Source organism: Sparus aurata, chromosome 13, assembly GCF_900880675.1.
Source record: "Sparus aurata chromosome 13, fSpaAur1.1, whole genome shotgun sequence".
NCBI lineage: Eukaryota > Metazoa > Chordata > Actinopteri > Spariformes > Sparidae > Sparus > Sparus aurata.
The window spans coordinates 6928918-6954580 of record NC_044199.1 but is presented as its reverse complement, the minus strand read 5'-3'; the positions used below and the strand labels follow the sequence as shown (position 1 = coordinate 6954580).

Here is a 25663-nt window from a genome sequence, read left to right as displayed (position 1 = left end):
TGTGCAAGAGCTCGACCATGTGGACAGAATGAGTAAGTGCATTTAAAAAGGACAGTGAGCTTGAACCACAATACTCTTACATGTGGCAACATGTCACCACAATGAACAGTTAACAGAAACCAGTAATTTAGTGTGCTGCTGCTAGTCCTCACCATTCTGAAACTGAATCTCTACTTTCAGGTACTGTCTCAGCAAGTCCATCACCACGGCCTTCATGTGACCACGGATGCCGCTGCGATACCTGTTGGAGGCCAAAAACAGTTTGGTCTGACAATGAAGAACAATGCAGCAGTGTACTCATTGGTCATGCAGGCAGAAAGTGGATCCACCAATCTGTGGAACAGGAGATCTAGACACCAAACAAAACAAACAACTGATATAAAGAAATCTATCTCTGTGTTACAAATAAGATAATGTTATTCAGAGCTGTTCTGTTCAATCCGTCACTATGGGTCACAGGGTATTAGTCCTTGTGATCAATATGTGATACTTTGAATTGCATTGAGGCAAAGAGTATCATACTCACTTCTGTACCAGCTGAACGATGCTTTGTGTGTTCATGAAGAAGACTTCTCGCTCTGACTTCTTGTTGAGAGTAGCAGCGTGGCTGTCCAGGATGTTTGCAATCTAAAAAGAGGGAGATAAATAATACAAGCATTTATTCCCAACAGCAGTGGAGACTTGTAAGCAGTTAATCCTACTGATGACCTCTCAGTTAGCCTGCTCCTGTTATTACATCCAGACAGTGATCTTAACCAGGTGTGAAAATCATGCTTAAAACTAAAGATTCACATCATTAGAGGTGTGGGTTTCCCTTAAACTCACATCGGTGTACTGGCCTGTCTTTGCTCTTCATGAGCTATGCATTAATATGAAAGTTTAGCAGTTAAAATCCATCAAATACAGAGTGTTGTTTAATTAATGTGGCACCTTTCAGAAGACATCTTCTCTCATTACAGCCTTTATTATTAATTATAAAGAATGGATATCAAAAACCTAACTGCTAAATGTGTGAACAAATTCCTTACAGACACACATCCACACAGAAAGAACTTGAATTCTTTAACCCCGATAGATATGCGTTCAGATATATATTTTGAAATAATTTGTTTGCACAAGAAACTGTAGACACAGTATTTTTCTTGCCAACTGGAAAACTGGCGAGACACTACAGTTTCGAAATCCCACCAACAAAACTAACAACCATTTTTTTGCTATAGCAGGCTTTTATTTCCGTTTCTTAGATGACTGAATATGTCAAATGACATTTGCTATACATCTATTCATAACTATTCAATCTCTTCTCAGAGAACTGTGGTTACCATGGAAACCAACCTTTACTATTGCTGGCGAATAAGTAAAAGAACAGCGAGTTGTTACGAATGGAGCTTTACTGTTATAAACAGGATACGTTTAAGAAGAGTTCTGTGGGCGTAGTTCGCACTGTGTGTGCATTTGTTAGTGCACTACCTGCTGGCTGGGAAACTGGCAGAGCACAGAGGTGATGTTGCTGGCATACTGAGCCATCTCCTTCTTGATGGCCTTTTCAACAGCTGGCGGGATGCGACCTGACACGCTCGTCATGATGTCTTGAAGTTCCAGCAGTGGCAAAGAGGGATCACGCATGGTTTTCATCAACCTTTCCACCCACTCTTTCAGCTAGGACAGACACAGCACGAACATCTTTAAAGGAGCTGCTCACAGTCAGGAGAGCTGATGTTGTGTAAAGCAAGGTGTGTATGAATTTTTACCTTAGCACTGAAGAAAGGCTCGGGAAGACAGTAGCCATTCATTATGTGAACAAGATGATCCAGTGTGTTGTGGAAGACTCGGTGTAGCTTCTCTCCTCTCAGAGCTACTGCCTGGATAGAGGGCAGGGCCCCTGTGTGCAGCTCTGCCTACAACACAAACACAAATACTTGTCATACATATTTTACAGCACTGTTAAGCATGTGTTGATGTTTCATCCAAAATTATTTCCAATTGTGTAGTATAGCAGCAAGTAGTGGCAGGTTACTCCACCTAAATGCAGGCTCAAAGAAACCTCTAGTTATCTTGAATATCTGTCCAAAAGAGTAGTCCAAATGTGTAGATTGCCCTTTGTTCCTCTTAAGGCATTGTTACCTCACCAGGATTCACTAGTGGTGGACTCTCTTCTCCTACTTCTCCACAATTAAAGCCTGCCTCCTGACTTTCTGACATTAGCTTCGCTCAGATGTTTGTCAACACTTGTTCCCCTCAGATAATTGAGCAATCATCTTTGTTGGCAGCCTCAATTTCCTGCCTCATTGATGACTGAGTGACTTGTCACAAACAGAGTAGGCAGAGTGCATTTTGAACACATGTTAGTTTTTAATCAAAGATGTGGCTGGAAGCTGTAACGCATATCCTAAGTTGTTGGGAAATGGGAAATCCTACTTTGCATGCAGTGTACACTTGTGTAGACTGCATTAGCCTGACAATCAGTACCTGTTGCACTCTGCTTGGGTCATCCAGCTGCAGCTTGGCAATGACACAGCCAGGCTCCAGTGCTGCTCCAGCCCTCTTCACATAGTGAATACAACCAGACTCTGCAGCTGTAAGGGTCATCACCATCTTCATCACCTGGAACATGAAGACATGCAAAGTTTACATCCGTACAGCTCATCACACAAAAGTAAATCTCAACCGATTCCGTCTTTCTTGTTGGCAACATAAACATTACAAAGTGTACCTCTATTTCAGCATAGCACTGGCCAGAAAACACGTGCCCGCCATCCTCGACCGTGTACTGGATAATCTTTCCTGCTGAAGGAGAGCGCAGCAGCGAAGGATCATTCTCCTTTTCAAAAACGCAGGTCTTGTTCCCAATTGTAATGCGATACCTGAAGGGGAAAAACAGATACTTCAGTAGTTTAACCAGAACCAGAAAACCTTAAGAGCATCAATTTATTTCTGTGAAGTTGTTCACTGAATCCAGATATTTCCAGTGTAATGAATTAGTAGTATAAATGTGTAATTTCATTGTCTTTTGGTAATGATAATTTTAAACCTTTGATTCCTCTTACCTGTCAACCTCTTCCTTCATGTATGTAGTGTAGCTGCTTCCATCGTAAGACAGCAAAAGACCTCCATCACTGAGCCGATGGACGTCCACCTCAGCAGAGGAGTTGTTCATGATGACCACGTAGGAGTTGGGAGACTGCCGTGTCACTGTCAGGACGTACTTGATACCTTCATAGATCAGCTCCACGTCCACAGTGTTGAGCAGCGTGTGTGCTGGCAGCACCTGGCCCCTGGTTGGTGAGCAAAGAGCATCTCATGTTATCTATTCAAACTCTACTCATACTTGTCCTGTGCACTTACTGCTTGGAAAGTTTAAGTATGATATTTTTACCTCTCCAGAGAGTGCAGAAAGTTGGACACACTGTTCCTCAGATTGACATCTGCCACATGGAGAGCCCCGCTCACAATGCCCAGCATTGTATCGGGACGCTCCGCCTGCACAGGACAGACGCTTTACATTTTAGCGTAAATTCAAACTGCATGGTGCGAAGATAAGTACAAGAGCTTACTATTATCTCAACACTTGGATGTAGTGTGGTTTCAGCACATTATAATATGTGTCAGTATGTCAAACATATCTTTTCTCATTATAATTTTCTCAAATAGCAACTCTGCATACCTGCATCTTCTCTGAGATAAGCCTGTCCAGCCAGCCTGTGTCAATGCTGTTGTGCTGAAAGCTTTCAGTCTCCAGCAGCTTAATGAGGTATTCCACGGTGGTCCTGAAGTCTCCTCTGATAGACAGCTCCTTCAGAGCCACCACCATGTTGCTAGAAAAAGATTAACACAGCAAAAATGGAATGTATAAAAACCTCTAAATAGTTGTGTAAGAAACATCTCCCTTGGCAATACATAAATGAGTGGGCTTAGGGACACAGCCATGTTTTTTTTTTTTTAATTCTGTGTGTACTCACGAGATGGCTTCTTCACGATTCTCTCCCCAAGAGAAACAGTGTCCAAACTGGGAGTCAGCAAACTCGTGCAGCCCTCCGGCAGCTGCGACACTAAAGTAGCCCCACACATTCTTATTGCTGCGGAAATTCAGCTCCTGCACTGTTCCAGAGCTCGGCTTGAAACCCTGCAATAACAACACAGCCACATTTCATCTTCTCATAAACTGATCCAAAATGTTACAACTACGGCCTTTATCTATACTAGAGTGAGACTTACCTCGTCAGGATTTTCACTGGTGATACGTGCTGCAATGACATGGCCCCGTGGAGAGGGCGCTGTCGACAGACCCTCAAAATCAATGGGAGAGTCTCCCCAGGGTTGGACCCCGTAAAGCATCCTGATGTCTTTGATCCTTTGAAGAGGGATACCCATGGCAATCTGACAGAAGATAGTGACATGAGTACAACACACAATAAGTTTATGCTCGGGGAACTGAAATATCTGTGTGTGTGTGTATATATTAATAAAATGAAAAGGACAGGCTCACAGGCCATGAATAAACAGGGTTAACAGCACGTATATGGATTATGAATGTATTTGCTTTGCATCAACCACATGTTATTTCTCCAGCATGCTCGTCTGATCTTAAGTTTTCTAGACCATCAATAAACACCATCTTGCTGAGTAAGCACTGAAGAAAGGCTCAGGAAGACAGTAGCCATTCATTATGTGAATGAGATGATCCAGTGTGTTGTGGAAGACTTGGTGTAGCTTCTCTCCTCTCAGAGCTACTGCCCTGGGGATCTCGTCCTCTATGCCAGAAAGAGTGTGTCACTATTACAGCAACACCCTAAGCTTGCCTACAAAGCTTTCCCAGCAACACTGTCCTTCGGCTTGACTGCCGATGACCTATTTACACACAATCCTAAACACTGCGGAACGCACCACGTGACCCAGTGCGGCTACAACCACTGGGTCTACTACACCGTTACTGCGTGCTGCCTCCGTCTTTTGCAGCCCGTTGCCATGGAGACAAGGGGGCCCATCTAGTGCTGGGCAGTGAGGCGTGCTAACTTTGTCTGCTACAGGACAGTCACACACTCAAACATGCTGGAAGTGATGTAACAGAGTGTGCTCTTTCTATCTCTGCAGGCGCGTCTGCGTGAGACTGACCTGCAGTTGGGCGGCAGGCAAATTGACGTCGGCCACCATCTCGGTGCAGGGGTGCTCCACCTGCAGACGGGGATTGAGTTCCAGGAAGTAGAAGCTGCCATCCTGGCTGTAGAGGTACTCTACTGTACCTGCACTGACGTACCCCACCATCTTAGCAAGCTTCACTGCACACTGAGAAGAGAACAAAACATTTCATTTATGGTAAGGTTTAATTTTGCTCAGGGTTTGATGAGTTTACTTAGTTTTCTCCATGTATTAGCTATAGATAAGTATAAACAATGCTAAATGGGTTTTACCCTTTCCATATCCTCAAACACATCAGAGGTGGCGATGGTAGCAGGAGCCTCCTCTATAATTTTCTGGTGCCGTCGCTGCACAGAACAGTCTCGACCGAACAGAGAAATGGCGTTGCCGTATTGATCAGCCAAAATCTGGACCTCTAAGTGGCGGGCATGCTTGGCTAACTGCATGACGAAGATAGGTGAGCCTGGAACTTCTGCCTGGACCTGGAGAATGAAAGAAAAAGCAAATCGACAAATGCAGAAATACAGAAAAGAAATGCGGATTGTTCTATATAAAAAAAAAAAAAAAATGTCTGGACACTGTTTCCCACACATATAGTGTTCAAACTGGACTTGGTTTCCACTGACCTGTCTGAAGAGGTTAGGGAAATCATCAGCACAGTTGACTTTACGGATTCCTTTTCCTCCACCTCCCTCTGAGGCCTTCACCATTACTGGGTAGCCGACCTTCTCTGCAGCCTGGCAATGGAAACACACAGCTTTTCAGCATACAGTATTCACAATATACCAAAGCACATGTGACATACATTTGGCATCATGAACTGTAAGTTAGATGACATGCTTACTTTAAGGCCATCCTCTACATCCTGTATACAGCCAAGCTCATAAACATCAGTAGGAACGTTGATGATTTTCTTCCTTTGGTCGTTCTCCGTCCATTCTACTGTCAGGGCTGAGAAGACAAAGGGACAAACATTTAGCATGCATTCTTCTCTGAAATCTCAAACGTAAAAATACTACACTATAATTTTGCTGAAAATATTGCTGAAACCAAACATTATCTGCATGACTTTTAAATCTGAAGGAATTCAAGAACCACTGATTGTTCTTTGAAGAGTAAAGATTTTTTTTTCAAAAGCTGATCATTGACCGCTTTAACAAAAGACCATCTTTGGACCCCACACAATTTATAACCTACCTGTGCCGCTCCATGGCAGGGTTGGAATGCCCGCCGTCTGAGCTACAATAGAAGAGGCGATCTTGTCCCCTAGAGACCACATAGCCTGACTTGGGGGACCTGAAGAAGAAGTAGGCAAAATAAAAGCATTTTAATGGAATAAACGGTTATTGTGAAGATGACTTAAAGGGTCAAAAAAGTGATAAATGATAGTAAGAAACTTATCTTACCCATGAAGGCAATGCCATTCTTGTGAAGCAGCTCCGGGAGTTTGGGGTTCTCTGAGGCATGACCCCACCCAGCCCACACAGCCTGTAAGGAACACAAAGACAAAAGGTCACAACACTCAGTCAACAATAAAATGGTTAACAAATGTGGCGGAAACTACAGATATATTAAGTTTGTGGTGGTACCTGGACTGGGATGCGTTTAGCGATGTCCAGAATAAGCTCCACATTGGCGTAGTTGTTGTTGTTAGTCCCTCCTGGCACCGGCACGTAATGATCTGCCATTTTGATGTACTCTGGGAAAACAAACAAGAGAGCCCATTTTTTTCCCAACAAATCATTCTGCTGCTGACACATCTACAACATTCCTCACTGGTGTAACGTTTTCTGAATCACCGAAGACGTCTAGATGCACATAGAATGTTGAGATGTTCACATGATGCTTAAACTTACCTGCATTGGCCTTCAGGTCCTCGGGTGTCACCATTACAACAAAGCGGATTGCCCTTTCATTGCGAAACATCTCGTAGGCCCAGCGTCGGATGGAGCGCATGCATTTGACCGCTGCAATGCCATTGTTGGCGATAAGCACCTGGAGGAGCAGAATAGTTGAGTTACAGCTGGTCCGATCATGTCATAAATACTACTGCACCTACAAATATGTGCTTGATGACTTTACAACACTGTGATGGTCATTTTATTTCGTGGCTGTGTGATGCAAACACACAAAAACAAAATTTGCTTTGCTTTAGAATTCTTCATTTGTTTGTTACAAAGAGGTCATTAAGATTCTGTTCTGAATATGTCATGATTAATTCCAAAGAAGGAGGCGCTGACAAAAAATCGTCACCTTCTCGATAACTTTGTTTCCACCAAAGCGGGTGACAAACTCAGCAGGAGAAGCCACGGTGAAATCCCTCTGGAGATCGATACGCCGGCGATCTCTGCCTTGCTTCACCAGGTGCAGCCCCGACATGCTCGGCCTGTTTTGAGAAATAGGAAGACGCCTCTAGTTATTAAAAGAATGCGGTCTTTGGTAGCTAGCTGAAAGAAGCAGAAAACTGAGAAGTTCTCATTTTCAACTGTGTGTCTTTTAGCAGCAGCCTTAAAGACGGGCTGTGTTAACAACCCAGAAGATAAAGAGACACTGATATCAGCTTGCACTGATAAAAGACTGATTCTTCTAAGTAACAGAGAAGGTGACTACTGTATCTTATCTTAAACTTAACAGCTTGCTTAACAGTTTCACCTTAATCTATGATAACCAACAAATGCTATCGAAGACAAGGATAGGAATGATTGGAATGATTTGGGAATAGATGTTAGAACAGCTAAACACGGTTGTCAAGATAACTCGCTGCTTACAGTATAACAACTGACTGCAGAACATATCCTGTTAAACATGACACTTGACAGTCCCCAAACATGTTTACATGCTTGGGCAAGCGCCTCTGACAGGACTTGCAGAGCTCCGTGAAACAAGCTCCACCCTATAGGGGAACCATAAGGGGGAATAAGTGGTACAGGGGGGTGGGGATATGACTATCAGCTGGAGGGTGTGGCTGTGCCAGGGCTCGTTTGGCTGGCTGGCTTCTGTGGCCTGATACTGCATTATTGCGTCACTGTCTGCGTTTCCAGCACAAGGGAAATGAATTCTTACTGAGTGGAGGCTCAGATTTCAATCCAGCTGTGGAGCTGTGAGTTTGTTTTGTCCTACGAGAGGGACAATTAGCCGGGTGGAGGAGGCCGACACCCCCATCCAGCCCATCCACTTTTAAAACATCCATCCCCAGCTTCTTTTAGTTTCCCCTCATCTCATCTTCTTTGTCCTTGTGAAAACTATCACACAAAACAGAATGGACAGAGCAACGATTGAGATCAAGAAGTTCCTGATGTCTTCTAAAGACGATGCAGTTCTGAAATTGCAAGTTGCTAAGAAAATCGCAACTTTACCGACAAGCACCAAAGTCAGTCAGCGGGAAGAAAACATCACTATCTGCATGGTTTGCTGCATAAAAAAAACAATATCTAGGAAACAATTTTAAAGCAGTTTTTTGCCCCTTTCGGTCAACTGGACAGAAGGACGCATGTAACTGTGAACACCAGCATTACAATCTCTCTTTAATCCAAAACCTAAATCTTCTGTGAGGTTTTCGAGGGGAAAGGTAACTTTCAAGCCCCCCTCTGTGAAAGCGACAGCTAAATGACAGATCTACGGAGCCCAGTGAGAATGAACTTGCTGCTGGCAGGGAGACTAAACACCACTGCAAGCTTCAAACAAAGTCTTGCCGGTACTGAATGGCTCCTTTTCAGCGTCAGATTGTGAATATCTGTGTGGGATTCCAACTTTTTCCAGAACAAACATTCTGCAATCTTTGCCTACTTTCAAGGACCGCCTCAGAGACCCAATAGACAGAGAAAGCTTTTAGCTGTGAGCAGCTACAGAAACCTTTTTTTTTTCTCCACATGTGCTGCAAAAAAAACACAGACTACCCAGGGAAGGAGGAGCACATAGTCTGAACAGAGTGTGCTCAGTTTGGACTCCAGGTTTGCTCCAATAGGAGTCGTCTCTTAAGGAAGCATTGGAAGCCCCGGGTTCCTGCTTTGTATCTCACATTTGCACACTAAGAAATGAAGCAAATAGTCTTAAAATACTTGAATTGCAAGTAAAAACTTCTTAATGAAAACCCTAAAGACTTGCAGACTATTGTATTCCAAGTTCTACATGCATAAGAAAGGAAAAGCTTTAGAAGAAAAAACTGTGTACATAACAGGCATGCAACAAGTATCATAATCACAACATTCAGTGAGAAAAAAGTACAAGAACCTCTGAAGCCTGGAATCCGACCTGAGATTATGAATGGGGCCGTCGATGTGGTCGAACCCCATCTCAAAGGTGCTGTCCGAGCTCCCGGAGGATGGCGACAGCGACCTGGTCTCCTTCTCCTCCAGCTGCAGGTCGGGCTTCCCTTGGATCTCATCCTCAGAGTTCTCCTCCGACACCGATCCCACCAGGAAGTGAGAGTGCAGCGCCGCGACAGCCGGGCTCTTCTTGGCAGCACCGTCCTGCTGTGCCATGGCTGGGCGACACGAACAGGCTGCGAAAACTGGGCAAGGAGCACAACAGCGGCGGCTGCGGTTATAAAGGAGCCACAGAGTCCAAATGCCAGGGTACAGTGTGACATGTGATGCTGTTTGTCTTATTGCAAAAGTGGGGTAGCATGAACTGTCTCGATAAAGCAGCTGATATTGCATCACTTGGCCTTGCAGTGGGAGCATCAGCACAATGTGTGAAGGGTCCAAGAAAATATTGAACGCATTGAAAAGAGTTGCACATCCCAGATGGATGAAATAATGGCATTTGCATGGAATGCTGCTCGTGTTTACCAGCCATTATGCAGCCAGAAGCAAGTGTTTCAGCCCTGAATGAGTGCAGCCACTGTGAAAAGCACACATACAAACAGCTGCACTCTATAAAAAAAACAAAACATGTACAAATCTCACCTGCATGTGAGATTCACTTTAAATGTGCCTGCCAATTCAAATAAATACACATAAAAAACACACTTTTAGCCATGTCATATCAACGAGACAGATGCATGACTACAACTGTAATGTTGTACACATTCATTTCAGAGCACATTTTTTTTAAAAGAAACTTACATTACCTGTTTTAGCTTATTCCTTCACCTTCTCATTCAATAGCTGGGTTAGCTAACTAACTAACTAACTAACTAACTAACATCACCTTGTGGAAACAACAGCACAACCATTAAGCTGCCACTGTTAATTTACGATGCTGCAGCTACATTTTTTGCTCACACCTTTGCTCTTTCGTGTACAAGGACTAGACTCCCAGGTGAGGCACACCTTACCTATCGATAGCTGCTTGCGGGACCAGAAAAACAAGCCGAGCACCGCAGTCAGACACGCCACAAACGTGAGCCATGGGAACATCACCACAGCATTTAAGCTAGCTTGCTAGCCGACCGAAACTACGTACACCAACTGTATTATTAAATAAATTACATAGCTGGTGGAGTTTCTTATTTGTATTTAAATTGTGTAATAGTTGATGCTGGTGTGATATGAACTCGCAAACCTTAGCTGTCAAGTCAAAGCTAGCTTCCTGTAACTCAACGGCAACAACAGATAAGCTGAGGCGCTGGTGCTAATAACTTAGCTAGCTTGCCGGCAAGCGGCTAATGCGACTCTATCGCCACGGTGACAGCGGTGATAACAGCCCCGCGGACTGTACTGCAGGTGGACTGGTAGTGACTGCAGCGTGGTCCGAAGCTCCTGACAGCCAGACCTGCTGTGCAACATAATCTGAGATAAACGCAACGAGGACTCACCGGTGGAGATAAACCGGCACGTAATCCTGAAAAAAAAAGTAGACTCCCAGCAGATCGATGAAATTAACCGTGTCTGTCAGACATGTCTGTTTCCAGCGATGATGGGAGGAAAGGGAAAAAAAAAAAGGAGGAATCACATCATGATGAGGTCACAGGGCTCCAACAGACGCTTTAACAGCAGAGAGTGGGGTGATGCGATGATGCGCAGGCGGGTTACTCCCGGACGTTGACCTCTGACCGCAGCTTCCGCCATAGAAATAGAGCCGGTAGAAGAGACTCCGCGTCAAAGATGGCTGCAGTGAATTGAAATGGAACTCATGTGCTGTGTATTTTATTAAGTGTGATGTATGATAGGAAATTTGAATTGTTTTGCATTCCTTTACAACCGAAACATTATTTTACTATTATTTAATATTTCTGAAAAACTGACTTGTGTGTCGTGTTGCAGTCTAGGAATATAAAATATAAATCAAATTGAAGCTGAAGTAAAAACACAGTGTATTCAGTAATGATAATATAAATACCTTTCAATGAGGCACATACATGCCTATCAATTTACACTACTGCTAATTTTTCCCTCTGCTTTACATGTTTAATTAGTATGAATATAATTAAGGAACAGATACTATTTTTCAATTATTATCTTTATTTATTTCAAGGATATTTCTGATTATTTGAGTGGCCTTAAGAGCTCTGCTGTCCGCTGATGTCTTAGAAACTTAGGTTCAACACAGCGTAAACTGCTGATATTAGGTGTAGTTTGAAGCATCGTGTGAGTCTGCAGGCCTGTTGCAAGACGGCGGCTTCCAATATCGATGTCAATCAATCAACAAAGCAGCTCTTTGAGATTAAGTATGTTCAGAGAAAAAGTGATACATAGGTTCTACTTCTGCTTCCCAGAAAGACAGCACTGGAGAAATATCTGCTTTACACTTCTGTAGGCCTGATGATATATTACAAAGGGAGTATCTGTGTAAAATCTCCATATTTTTATCATATCTTATTAGGGTGTCACCAATCTTTTTTCTGTTTAGATTGCTCTCTAAATATTTTTTTCATTAACAATTCGATATGGAACGTAATTCTGATCCATGGCCAGTATTTTTGTTTTTGTTTTTTTTGTTTTGTTGCTTTCCTTTGGCTATACACATATGAGCAAAAAGTTATTTTCAGTTAATTGATTTCTCTGCTCAAAGGACCACATCACAATACATTTTCTATGAGAAATAGTAGCTTTCTCGATTTGTCTTTTATAATTGTGTTACAGGCTTCCTATCCCAGGTGGCTGGTATGGACTTGTTTCTAGACGATACAATGCGAGAAGTAGGTTCCATACATGAACCTGGAGACAAATAGTTTTGGTGTTCTATTTCACGCAGATCTAGGAAGGCCTCGTCCGCAGAGAACCAATCGGGTAACAGAATGGGTTTTGTGGGCGGGGTTAGGAGGGTTACAGGAGGGGCGGGTCCAGGAGGAGGAGGTCCCTTATCCTGCATGTTCAGCATGTGCTGTCTGTCTGAAGCAACACAGCTCTCCTGCTGCTGTGCCGAAAGTATTTAACGTGCTGTGATCTGGTTTGACACCAGAAAAGTCCAGAAACCAGGAATCAGCCAGTGTGTCAAGTCGGAATACATCTCCATGCTTTTGGGAAGGAAAAGAAGACTTTTGATTTGTTGTTGTTTTCTTTTTGTATTTAGTAATTTAGGCAAAGTATTCAAAAAGTCATGAGGTGGCTCTCCTTGCAAAGAAAGCCTTTGCAGTAGTCAGGCAAATCGTCATCATCAGCCTTAAACTTAGGCACTTTACTCCAGAACTTTTGAACCCCAGAACTATGCAGCAATGGACAAAGACGAATGAGTCATAAGAATGCGAACTGGTGAAAGATTAAGAAAACAAACGTGTCAACCGTTCTGTCAATGGGCAAAAAGTGGTGAAAGCTGATTGGATGTCAACATAAGGGTTATATTATTATTTTGTGTAATCATATAAGCATTCAACTAGTCTAACTGCTGCCCAAGACCTCCATGGTTTGGTTTCTGAAATAACTACACTGCCAAATGTTGATATATCATATTTTTTACGAGTTGTATGATGTTTTTGTTTGTTTATTGCGTCTCTTCTCAATCTAAAGGAATACACGTTAAAAAATAGGTATCTTCATGTTTTGGAAGTCACTCAGTGGCGCATAAAGCCATAAAAGTTTGACTTCCTGGGTTTTAAAATTGCCTGAATCTTCCACCTTGTGCAGGCCATTGAGCCAAAAGCACCAGAGACTACTGCCCTTTCAGTCGGCGGATGCTTCTAGGATAAGTTGCATTTTGAGCTGCAGAAATGATTAAAGACACACCGTCAGAAAAGACCAATCAATGAGTCAATAACTGAAAAGGACATTGGCTCCTTGAAGCATGTGGGCTCAGTGTGGGAATGAGATCCGTGTCACAAACTGTGAGCATCTAATTGAAGTGAAACAACCTCTCAGTGCCAGAGTTTCCAATCAAAACATTGCAGTCTGTTAACTGAAGCCACTGTACTGACGTTGGATACTGAATGACCATTTTTGAATGCCTTGTTAGTGCTGCTGTGATCCACTAGATGGCCTCAGAGTCTTTTTTTAATTTGCCATATGAACATGCAGAAATGTAATTCTTTAGACAAGGCAAATTTTAGGTTGACAAAGTATTGATTTCTTCTGTTCAAGATCAGATTTGTATCATTAGACAATTCAAATATACATTTGTTGTTGTTGTTGTTGTTTTTTAGGAATGCATGTGTTTATACATTATCTATATCTGAGTGAATAAGCCACCTTTCCTTTGACATGGACTTTCATATTTCATGTGTTTGGATCTTGGGGATAACAGCAAGAGAACTCAGATATACTTCATAAGAAACACTGCAACATATATGCAGAGAAATGGGTAATATGTTGTGTTATTCAAGGAGGAAAATTGCATATGATACATGTAATTGGATCGGATGATACTTCATTGCTGCACTTAAGTAGATTTTTAGGTGTCTTGCTTGAGTATTTATTTTTTACTTTACTTTACTTTACTTTAATTTACTTTACTTTACTCCCTGCATCTTAACACAAACATCTGCCTTTTCTGCCTTTTCCATTTTCAGAACAGGCTCGTCACTCGTAACTTGTCCATTCTTTTTATTTTTGCGTCGTCACAAGGCTGATTTCAACCTCCCGGTGTACGTCACGCATGGCAGATGTGCGAAACAACATAAAAATGTTGACGTCCTGGGAGTGACACTCAACTATAAGCTATCTTTGTGGTGCGTTTGCGAACAGGCGGGCAAATCTAGATTCTACCTCGAAGTTTGTCTCTATTAGTTATATTAGTATGACGTGAGGTTCAGCTGTCTTTGCACAGAAACGTCCTTCAGAGGGATGCGTTTTACTTTTTTGTGCTCTGAGTACCTCTCAGAGGCTGTACTTCATTCCTTCTACTTGTGTAAAGAGGTTTAATCAGTACTTCTACTTGAGTGGAGAATGTGTGTGCTTTTGTCGCCTCTGCGTGCGCCAAACTTTGCATGGGAATATTTGCATGTCTACTTTCTGCAGGTGGTAATGAGGTTTGAATGCTTCTTCCTCTCTGTCCTAACTGAGGTGTTATCTATTCAAATGCATTTGCTTAGAAAATCCATCACGCAACCGTAAACACTCTAGCTCTGGGTGAAAAAAAAGTCATTCGGATCAGTCGAGGTGTGTCGATCGCTCTGCTTCCTTCTCTTTTAAAGGCCTCTTCGAGGGTAGAGAAAGGGATCATCAGGGAATATATCAACTATCTACCGTTAAACTGCAGGTTTTATGCTCGGAGACCGCGCAGCTACTGCCCCTCGTGCTTAAATCCTAATTAATCGCCTTCCAATCAAAGTGGTGTGAATACAATTTCCAATAAAAGGCGGTGTGTTTGTGAGGTCTCTTACCCGCGACTGCGTGTCTGATGAATTCATCCACGCACCTTTTTGTATCCGCACTCTAACAAAACCCCCCAGGACACGCTCCATGCTTTATTCATGCTAACAGGCTTTTTGGATGATATCCCTGTTAGGGGCATTATTCATAGTGTATGTCTTTCAGCCATCTGTGTTGACATTTTCAGATGCCTCAGGACTAACTTCCGGAGGAAATTTAGAGCGCCGATATAGATAGATAGATAGATAGATAGATAAATAGAGAGATAGATAGAGAGATAGATAGATAGAATTAATTTAATGATCCCAGACTGGGAAATTATTTTGTTATATTTGTTATTTTCAAATTATTTGTCATATGCTGAGTATTCCTCCACCGTCCGGGGATGTGTTGCTCCTGATGCACCATGGTGCTTTGCCGCCGTGTCATGTCAGGGGTAATGATTCATATACGGACCTGTGAGAGTGGATTGCCTGTCTTGACAGATTCCAGCGACAATAATAACTATCAACAGAGAACAGAAGGATCGGGGGTGCCCATTGGCTCAGTTGGTGGAGCGGGCGTCCCATGTGCAGGGGCCTTGTCCTCGCCTCAGCGGCCCGGGGTTCGAGTCCGACCTGTCGGCCTTTGTTTTGCGTGTCATCCAACCCCCCATCCTGTTCCCTATCATCGCTGAGCTGTCCTATCAATAAAAGCCCCCCAAAAATACTTATTTAAAATGATAATACTTAAAAGAATAACCACTAGGAAATGAAATGATAATGATAAAAATCTAATAATACTCATAAATGACACCTAACAAGGGGAAATTGGAAGAAAGGACCACCGTTTTGTACCAGCAGCCACAGGGAAGTATTCAAAGTATGACCCACAGATTGTCCCACAGGTGATCCAATGTCGTCGGGTCTGCACCCTCAAATGTACAGAGTTCAGTACCCAGCCCTAGAGGCGTACTGGAGCCACTGCGCATATCATATACCTCCTTTTTACACCCGAGGTAAAATGTGTTTGCATGAACATTTGTCAGCAATTCTCTGTGAAATCTGCAGCACGTGGAAAGGTCATTCACTATCCGAGAAAACTTTCGAAAACATTGACCGCATGAGCCAATGTGTCCTCTATGTATTCCCCGATAAGTTTTTTTTTTTTTTTTTTTTTTTTTGGTGCAGCTTCAAAAGATCTCAGGGTGGACCGGAGGGATTAGCAACTCAAGTGTGGCTTTGCTGTCACGAGCAGAGATGTTTTGGGGAGTTCGCTTCGGCAGGCAGTGAGCCGCACTCATGCATGTGAAATGAAGTGCACAGGACTCACTCCTTCACCTTTTATTGCTCAGCCACCGTCGCCGTGGCCAAGGGCGCGGCCGCGGCGGCTGTCGCATGCCGCCGCTTTTTAGCGCGGCGAGCAGTGACGCCTCGACGAGCAGGCGACAGAATGAAAACAAAAGTGTAATTCTTCGGTGCCACGTTTCAATTTGCCAGTTCTAAAACAGTCATTTTTTGGAGAGAGAGATGTTGCATCAGTGCCATGATGTGGCTGACATGTGGCGCATTGCCACGTTTGTCCCATTTGCCTCCCAGTGCTCCCTCAGACGACAAGATAGAGTAGTGTGGTTAAAAATGGCAGCCAAGGTCAAGGCCCACGCAAATCTCCCAACAACAGAAACCAGCATGGGGTAAATAAGGCCATGGCCAAACAGCTAATTGAACTCAAAAGGATTACGCCTAACATCCGGACAGATCCCGATACAAATCCAGCTCTTGAATCCGGTCCAGCTCTTGAGACAACTGTAACACATGTGTGTCTAGAAGTTAATATTTGATGGTCTGTAACATGAAATATTCGCAAATGGTTTGTGAGGGAGCCTTGTTCGTACGGCGTGAACAGGGATTTGCCTTCATTTCGGGGCGAGGCTATAAATAACAGCAGGCAAGAGCGGTGTGTTGAGCACAGCAGGTCATCAAGTTTTTATGAAGTGCGAAAGTTTCGTGATACCTGACTTGTTATGGGGGGATTAAATGTGCAATGTAACATCAACCACGTGATTTCCATATTTTATAAACAGTGCGATAAACTGCATGAAATGTGAAACGTCTTTATTCAAATTGTTAAAAAGGACACGCAGAAAAAAAAAAAAAAAACAATTGACCTGAATGATTTGGCAGTCAACCAGCCGGATTTAAGACATTGTGTCAGTGTGTGTGTGTGTGTGTGTGTGTGTGTGCTGGTTAAGAGAAATGAATCCTGAGTTTATTCCCTCCACGGCGGCTTCGGTACATCAACGAAATGCAAAAAAACTGTGAATAGGTGATATATTACTTCCTCACACCTCAATGACAGGTTCAACAGGGATTATTTACAGTATTCAGACATATTTTATGTGTATCTGAAAGCTTAAACGACAGAATATTCATATCATTATTTGGAGTGAAGCAATAGAAAGTGTGTTTGTTCATTTTTTAAAGGTGCAATATGTAAGATAGTTGCCACGACCGAAGAATGAGACTCAACAAATCAACCCTCCACATTTGCTTATTGCACCTTTAAAGCACGTTATTGTCCTTCTGCTGAGCACGCCCCGCCCCAAGGATAAAATGTTGGCAGTGAAAGCAACATTACGTAACTTTTTTAACCTTAAATGAACAGTTTCATAATCATTGTGATGTTACAGTGACTTGTAATGGGGTGAATGGTGTCTCCGCCCCTCTATCGCTTGTTTCTGCACTATTCAGTGAGAGGGCCCGATCACAGGTCACATACATGTTCACTTCAACATACAAGGTTTCAACACACAACATTGTTACGATGAAATTGCTACACACCTGGGATTTGTTGTTTTTCTTACGACAGTGGCGTTCAGCTCGGACACTGTGGGGGGGGCCTAATCGCACAAAAATGCCAATTTGTACGTAATGTTGCTTTAATTCTTCTGCAAACCACTCATACGTTCACATCTATGCATGTCATAGGCTGCGTGCTATACCGGCATTTCGAACAAAACGTCTCATAACACATTTACATAACATGTTTTATGACCTGACTTTTATGACCAGGAGGTGGAGGTGACGCTGGCGGTTGGAGCCACAGGCGAGAAAGCTTGCAAGGCCACAGGCCGCAGTGTCGAGGCTGTGTTTCAACAACTGTAAGTGTGAAATGGCTGGATGTTTTTTTTTTTTTAAATGGACCTCGTGACAATTTCCAGCAGTGTCTGTGGTGAGTAAAAGCAGGAAGTAGGGATACTCAAGCCGTGTTTGTGGCGCCCGAAACACGTATTTTTCAGCCAAAACACGATCGTGCCCCTAACCCTAACCGAGTGGTTTTTGTGCCTCAACGCGGTTTCGTCACAAGGTAAAGAAATGTTCAGTTGCTACTTACTGCCATCATTGATCCTGGTGATGGGGTTGATGGCACATTTTCCACTTTGGGCATTGAGTTTTGCATAGCTTGTTTCCCCCCTCAAGGAGCACCAATGAGCGTATTTCATTTGAATTGTTTCCCATTAATATCGTGTTTTTGCAAATTAAAAGGCACCCTGATGACACATAAGGTGACGTATAAACATTGTTTCATAAGCGTCGAAAGGACTTTTATAACACTGAATTTAAAGTAAATGTAATGAAGCCCATATCACCATGGTGGGTTTATAATTACATGTGTAAATAGCAGCAACACATACAGTTTCTGATATTTATTTTTAGGTGAAGATTACGTGCAACATCATTAACTTGTGTGTTCAATCGGTGTCCCTCATGTGAAAAAAATATATATATATAAACATATACATACATATATATATATATATATATATATATATATATATATATATATATATATATATATATATATATATATATATATATATATAGAGTCTACTGTGGAGAAAGTGGTTCATCAAGTCCTCTCACAAGATTACGTATGTTTTGCAGTTCATGTGTGGAGCTCTTAACAATGTTTTTGGGTGGCGCCGTCTTCTGCTTGGCCTTGGTTCGGTGATTGTGACTATCACACACTGGACTTGACTCCCTGCTCCCCGATTTAGACAGCTCAGAGTTTGACATGCCAGGCGACCTGGCTATAAGCAGGTTTTGGCTCGTGGTGACAGAAGTGGGGAACAGATAAGGGTTGTATCGCAACCAAGGCCGAGGGCTTCGGAAGCAGTTGTTCCTGGACAGCGAGGATGTCACCGAGCTGGTCGGGAGAGCGGCCGGTGCTGCCACGTAGCGGTACGGATAGGAGAACGATCCTCCAAAGGGCGACAGTGAGAGTCCCTGTGCAGATAAACAAACGGAAAAAAAAGTTAACTTCGTCAGCAAAGCATGAATTTTCTGATCTCGCTACACTTTCACATCTTGTATGAAATTCAAATCTAACTTCGGGTTTTCAAATATTATACACAAAGGGATCCCACTTCAAATGAGGAAACTGACTGCCTCAAAATGACAAAGCAGACTGATCATTTTAAGTCGTTAAAACTTTTTAGCTCACACAACTTAAATTTAGAAGTCTCTTTTATTTCTTTATCTCTTTCCTGAAATTCGCAGCGTTGGTATTTATCGTAAGATACAATCCAGTGCATGCCGCTGTGGTCTGAGGTAGTTTAAAGTCATTTTATATTGGAATTCCAAGGTGTTAGAAAAGAGTAGTTGCATTACATTATTCTGAGGTCGCATTATCCAGTTTTTTTTGCAAACAGCAGGTGTCTTTCGGAGAAAAACAACGAGGAATTAAGTGGCCAATTTTCACTCTTTGGGAAATTTTTAGGGAACGTGGGAATAGTATGGCACAGAAAACTGTATGGAAGCCAAGAGAATGCAGAGACTAGACCAGTTTACAGTGACGTCTGCTCAAACAGCTTGTGACCCTGTTATATAACACCACGTCCTATTGTGTCCTCTCATCGCAGGTGTCATGTCAAGGAAATTAAGATTACTAAGCAGCGTTTTGCTCTTTAATCATTTTCCAAACCCCTCAGATTCACCTCTTGAGCCCCTGCAGATTCGGGACCGCTGGCCTTGATTAGGCAATTAGCGCAAATGTGGTGTGTGCCTTGATGAAGATTTGCACGCCGCACAACTGTCAGTCAGTTTCAGTCCGACTTCTTACGTGCGTTTTACTTCAAATCCCCCAAACTTCAAACCGGCCTCCCATACGCCCCCACCATACTGGCAAACTGGATTTCCCTTTCTCAATCCAGGTTCTCCCTGTTAAGCAGTTTGGGGCTATAAAGAAATCGTCTCTCTGCTGTACAATCAAAAAGGTCCGGTGAACCACACCGTAAAAAATTGTTTTCATCCTTTTTCGAGAGATGCAACAGACATTATCTCTGACGTCTTCTGCTGCCACCCTAATATATTAGATCTTTAGAGTTGTTCTGGATAATCCACAGACCTCACTGTAAACGGTTTTCCCTTGGGCCCTGCTTGAACGGTGCGATGTGTAAGAATTTAGTGGGAGACAAAATGGACAGAATGTGATCAAATATCTGCATGATAGCGTGCCGATCTTACTAGCTGATGGCGGCTGCCACGGACCTAGTACGAGTGGACACAGCCTCAAGGCACAGCCACATTCATCTCTATGAAAGCTGCTCAGTGGCGCGTGAAACCACAAACGCTCGACTTCCGGCGGGGCCTCTTCCGCATAGCTTCCGCACTGAATATCATTCTGAAAAAACTAGGCATTCAATGCCATTAAAGTCTTGGTAAATGTCTCTGTGATAAAATACGCTCTTGATTGTGTCTATGAATGCAGCCAACATCCTCCTTATAATATAAGTTTAAAGTGCAAACCTGAGATGCCAGCATGTGCTGTGACAGGTGAAATATGAAGGGAGATGGAGGAGGGAGGCTCTGAGACGAAAGGCCTCCGTTCTCTTGGTTATTTACTCCAGGCAGGGAGGAAAACAGATGTCCAACACCCGCGCTGGAAAAAGCCTCTGGCTTGGCCGGCAACTGTCCAGGATGAAACAACAACGGAGCCCCGAGCTTAAGGAACTGTTGGCTGGCCGCACTCGAGAAATCCAAAGTCTGAAGGTGAGCAGCGCCAAGGGATGAGGAGCCCTGTGACACCATTTCGCTCAAGCGCTTCCTCGCAGAATCGATCTCCACGGAGCACATGTCGTCAGTCGTTCGAAAACTCGTCCTTTCCTTCGTCGCGTCCTGATTGTCATTGCTCTTCCTGAGAGCAGACTTGCTCCACGGTGTCTCCTCGCTCCTCTGACTCAAAGCCAACGCATGTTCAGTCCTGGCTTCAGCAGCGTCCTCGTCTTGGAGATCAATATCTGAATCGCTTCCAATGTTGTTCTCATCTGCCGGGAAAAACGATATAAAGTTCATCAAATGTAGTCAAAAGCAAGACGAGCATATGTCTGCCTTGTTAGTACTGTTTATTTTTAGAGTGGACTCTTGAGAGAGGGACGACTTGGTGCAAACATCCTGAGGCATGAACTAGACAGCGTGCGAGTGTGACTAACCCCCAAGGCGCCAGAAACGAACAGTTGACTCATTAAGGCAAACTATTTTTGCTTTGACAAATTGAGTCAGACAGTGAAATGAGGTCGAGGGGCTACATCTGAACCACTTCACTACGAGTTCACATCACTGCCATCTGAGCGCTCGAGTGGTTAAGATGCATTTCCTCTCCCCCGGTTTAAAACCCTGCCAGAGACGTTTCATACTCCCCCCCCCCCCCGCCCCGTACCTCCCGTCTCTCTGTCGTCTGTCCAACAACAGCGAAAGTGCCAAAACAAAGAGAATGACTCAATGAGGTCACCACATCTCCCCCAACTCTTAGAGACGTTGTGTCTTTTGATCGCCTCATTAATAAAAGCTATTCTTGACCTTAAAAGAATAATAAAAAATATCTTACTTGATACCTGATGATATGTGGTTGAAAGCTTACGAGCTTTCAAGACAAATTTCTTGACCGTTCTTTTTTATTATCGCAGAAATTAAGCTCTGTGGCAAGCGCGAGTTTAAGATGCTTGCACTTCCACGCTTTGTAAATTCAAACATGACGCGTTATCAGATGTGTTTTACGTAACGGGAGACGCAGGGGCGGTTCTGGGGGGGGGCCAACAGGGGCCAGTGCCCCCATAACTCTGAGTCTGGACCCCCCTGTGGCCCCCCTGACAGTGAGTCTGCATTAATAATACAATGACAGATTTCTTGCAATGATTTTGTTCTGAAGGGAAAGGCTGAAATAAAGTGTCTCAGCAGTTTACTACCCAATCAAAATTGCTAAAATTGTAAACACTGTTTTGTCTGAATGAGGGATTTATCTTTTTTTTCCGGGTTGTATGTGCCCCCTAACAAAAAAGCCGGCCCCAACTTGGCCCCCCTATTAAAACTGGTCTAGAAACGCCACTGGGGAGACGTGAACATCTTAAAGCTGCAATATGCGTGAGTTGGCCACCTGTGGAAGTCACACTCATGACGAATAAGGGCAGCGTATCACCAGAGCGAACGTATGATTGCAACTGCCGTTAGCATTTTAGCTCAGTTAGCTGTGCAGCAAGCACTCCAGACGAGGCGTTCGGAGCACCAGTTAAGTGCTGGGCCGCTAACTGGTTAGCATGCTAATCTCAGCAGATATCACCGCAGCACAATTCGAAGACGTCATAAAGTCAAAACAGAATTCTTTTTTTTTTTTCTGTCGACAATTTGTTTATTTTTCAGTGATTTTAACAAAAAATCTCACATAGTGCACCTTTAACCTCAGACCTTATTTCAGGCACGTAACCGAAAAACCCATTCAGGAAACTCAGTGACCTCGAGACGAGGCAACTGGGAGTTCTTACTCACAAAGACATGTTGACGTGTGGCAGTAGGCGAAGGCAGGTGTGAATAATAAAATCAACCAGGGCTTAGTTCTGTTAAGCTGCTTCAGGTTCAGGGTCTGGATACTGTTCATGCCAGCTCACAGTCACACTGTCACTGAGTAACTGATATTATTGGTAACACACGTTACTTGCTAAATATGTTGCTATGAAGAAAAAAAAAAAGGCCTATTAGGTTCACTCTCGAAAAAGAAAAAGGGAGGGTCCTACTGAAAAAAAAAAATCACATGACTGCTAAACGACACATCACATTGTCAGTTAGCCCACCTTGACCGGCTGGCGTGGACATCAGAGGGCTGCTCACCATCTCCCGAGGGGAATAAAACGGGTCGCTGGTACCGGGTTGCTCGCACGAGTCGTCTGAATCGCCGCAGTCCCGGTCCGCTCTGCTTTGGCTCTCATGCAGTGAGGAAAAGCTTAACTGCTTATTCCTGCGGATCAAGAGTAGAGATGAGGTTAACAGATATACCCGTACAGGGCTTATCCAATGAACACTCAGTCAACATCAGCTCATCCTCAGGCGGACGGAAAGTCGTGAGAAGTTTCAGGAATCGGCGAAGCATGTCTGGAGCTTCACGGCGACATTCTGCTGCAACATTCCCCAAACAACTGAAGTAGATGGGGACTCAGATAACTCAAATGGCTCCATGCAGCCCATCCAGCTGAACGATAAAAGTGTCAGTCTGAAGTGGGTGTACAAGCTCGCCCGTGCGTCATGGGTGTAAATAAAGTATTTTCAAATCTTCTGGAGACTTGAATCACATCCTTAGGAACTCTATGGAGCCATTTTATGTCTTTTTGGTTGTTTTTTTAGTCCCCACCTACTTTAATTGTTCAGGAAAATGCCGTCCAGAAATGTTGTGTGGACTTTCAAAACTTAACACGACTTTTCCATCAGCATGAGGTGAGGAGACGACCACTGAATTTGACCTATCCTTTAAGATTATGACACTTTCTTGGCAAAACGAGTACCTCTTCTCTCGTCTCCCATTTCCAGTGTCTCTGAATCCTTTGGCGAAGGGGTTGTTGTCGATCTTGAGCTGGGTAATCTTTCGAAAAACAGACAAAATCATTACGTTAGTGGTGGCATGAGGACGGCTCCGCGCACGGCAGGACAGATCCAGGGTCTTAAGAGCATCTTTTTCAGGCCTATTGACCCTGAAAGACACCCGGCGACACACACGACTAGATTAGTTCTTGTGTGTGCATCAGTGGGTGTTGAGGGGATTGGAGGGGGTGAAGGTTACCTTTTCATTCTGATACGCAGTGACAGCGATGAACTCCGTCTCCGGAAAGACATAAGTCCTGAAGGTGCTGTACGGAAGCTTCATTATGTCATTAGCTCGCACGATGTGAAACCGGGGCTGGTACTTGTGCATTGAATTCAAAATTGTCTGGAAAAACAAAAACACACAAAAAAAACACAACTCATTTTGACATGTTCCTTAAAAATAAGTTTGAAAAATGGTCTTTCTTGACAAACAAGTGTCCTTTCTCACTTTCTAGTTGAGCATGTCTCTCATAGAGTCTACTGAGGGGATTTTGACTAGAAATTTGACAAATGTGCAGTTGATTATCAACAGCCTTCTACTGCACGCCACGGAAACTGAAGTCTCTACTCACATATCCGTGCTTGTCCGAGATGTTGTTAGTGAGCTTGAGCTTGTGGAAGGCCACGGGCTTGCTCATCCACTGCTCCCCCTTGGACGGGCTGTCCGGGTGGATGTACATGCGCTTGGGCATCTCCGGGTCGGCCTTCCCCGCCACCGTCCAGCGGGAGTTGTGGAACTTGTAGCGGCACTCGTCGACAGCGACGATGTCCATCAGCAGGATGTACTTGGCCGTCTCATCCAGGCCGTCCACCCGCACTTTGAAAGGCGGGAACATCCTCCTGCAGCAAACAATTAGAGACAAATTGGCTTACGGTCAGAGGCTTTCTTTTGTGTTCATGTGATCATTAATATGAGAGTGGGAATGTACAGTTTATAAGCAGGCAAGGCTTTAACTGAATCAGGCCCCTAGAATCAGGTAAAGGGCCCTGGTGGCCCCCAACCTACATTTAAGGACTGATGACGAAGATTCGACGCCTTTTCATTGACTAAAATGTGAATCATTGAACATTTTATATGAACTTACTGAGCATCATTTTTGTTGCATGATACATTATTTGTCTTCTCTGCAGCTAAACATAAGAAAAAAACTAACCTGTCCAGTAAAAGACACTTTCATTTAGTTCACGTACCTTCCTGATTTCGTGATAACCATCTCGGTTCCCCTTTTGTGAAATTCACTCCACAAATTCTGCGAGTCCAGCGTGACTTTCGGCTCATCAGCCGGCCCATCCTCCGGCTGCAGGCTCTTCGAGGACCGCGGCGGGTGATGCTGCTGGCGCCCCAGAGCGGCGTGCAGCCCCGCGTCGCCGTGCCCCGACAGAGGCTCGGACAGGGAGGAGAGGTCCGGCAGAGTCAGCCCGGGGAAGAACGACGGCTGAGCGGCGGCGAAGAAGGCTGACAGGGGCAAGGCGGCCGATCGGTGAGCTTGGTAAGGTTGGTAAGCCATGGCAGCCGCTGTGTCAACTGGATCTCTCATCGGGACATCCGATCCGACAGGTCGATACTACGAAGTGGTGGCGCACGGGCGTCCCCGTCCAAACCGCAACTTTTTTAAAGAGTTTTGAAACATGGCAAAGAGATCTGAAAAGAGGGGGCGCAGGCGAGGATGAGGAGAGACCATCCGCGGAGAGCGCAGCGGCACCGAGGAGTGTGAGGACAGCGACAGGCAGGGAGATGGTGTTTACGCACTCCTTCCTCCCCGGCACAAGCCACAATAACGAGCCAGATTTCTTAGAAGCTACTTCCCCGTGTACTAGAGAGCACTGGGCGTGGCTCTAAGCCGGGATTTGAATGTGTGTGCGTAAAAACGCGCAGCCTGTGAACGAATGGCAAGCTCTAATTGTAATGACACTGATACGAATAAAAATTAAAGTAATCGTATTTGTCTGTCAATT

General features: G+C 44.0%; 2 protein-coding genes across 17 annotated transcripts in view; both read right to left on the bottom strand.

Annotated features, from left to right (window-relative positions):
- Window positions 1-11095, bottom strand: part of acaca (acetyl-CoA carboxylase alpha) — a 34621-nt gene extending 23526 nt beyond the window's left edge. For 4 of the 16 annotated variants that reach the window (XM_030437656.1, XM_030437658.1, XM_030437659.1 and 1 more), the window contains exons 1-22: window positions 10415-10774; window positions 9367-9646; window positions 7390-7522; window positions 6993-7131; window positions 6726-6835; window positions 6543-6624; window positions 6334-6432; window positions 5981-6087; window positions 5763-5873; window positions 5409-5618; window positions 5113-5283; window positions 4216-4377; window positions 3960-4123; window positions 3665-3815; window positions 3377-3480; window positions 3048-3275; window positions 2714-2864; window positions 2470-2604; window positions 1752-1898; window positions 1471-1659; window positions 527-627; window positions 153-241 (exon numbers count right to left, since the gene is read on the bottom strand). In XM_030437656.1, coding sequence (XP_030293516.1) covers window positions 153-241; window positions 527-627; window positions 1471-1659; window positions 1752-1898; window positions 2470-2604; window positions 2714-2864; window positions 3048-3275; window positions 3377-3480; window positions 3665-3815; window positions 3960-4123; window positions 4216-4377; window positions 5113-5283; window positions 5409-5618; window positions 5763-5873; window positions 5981-6087; window positions 6334-6432; window positions 6543-6624; window positions 6726-6835; window positions 6993-7131; window positions 7390-7522; window positions 9367-9646; window positions 10415-10496 — 3145 coding nt within the window. In that variant the 5' untranslated portion in view covers window positions 10497-10774. Of the gene's footprint in view, window positions 1-152; window positions 242-526; window positions 628-1470; window positions 1660-1751; window positions 1899-2469; window positions 2605-2713; window positions 2865-3047; window positions 3276-3376; window positions 3481-3664; window positions 3816-3959; window positions 4124-4215; window positions 4378-5112; window positions 5284-5408; window positions 5619-5762; window positions 5874-5980; window positions 6088-6333; window positions 6433-6542; window positions 6625-6725; window positions 6836-6992; window positions 7132-7389; window positions 7523-9366; window positions 9647-10414; window positions 10775-10894 lie in introns of those variants that run through there. The other 12 variants (XM_030437662.1, XM_030437664.1, XM_030437668.1 and 9 more) reach the window with 5 other exon arrangements.
- A 9833-nt stretch (window positions 11096-20928) lies between these two features.
- On the bottom strand, window positions 20929-25458 carry LOC115593730 (T-box transcription factor TBX2b-like). The gene is made up of 6 exons (XM_030437342.1): window positions 24899-25458; window positions 24280-24547; window positions 23904-24050; window positions 23629-23705; window positions 22961-23087; window positions 20929-21126 (listed from the first exon to the last, which is right to left on the bottom strand). Exons 1-6 carry the CDS (start codon window positions 25243-25245, stop codon window positions 21040-21042), a joined length of 1053 nt encoding a protein of 350 aa, XP_030293202.1. The 5' UTR covers window positions 25246-25458; the 3' UTR covers window positions 20929-21039.
- Between the last annotated feature and the right edge of the window lie 205 nt (window positions 25459-25663).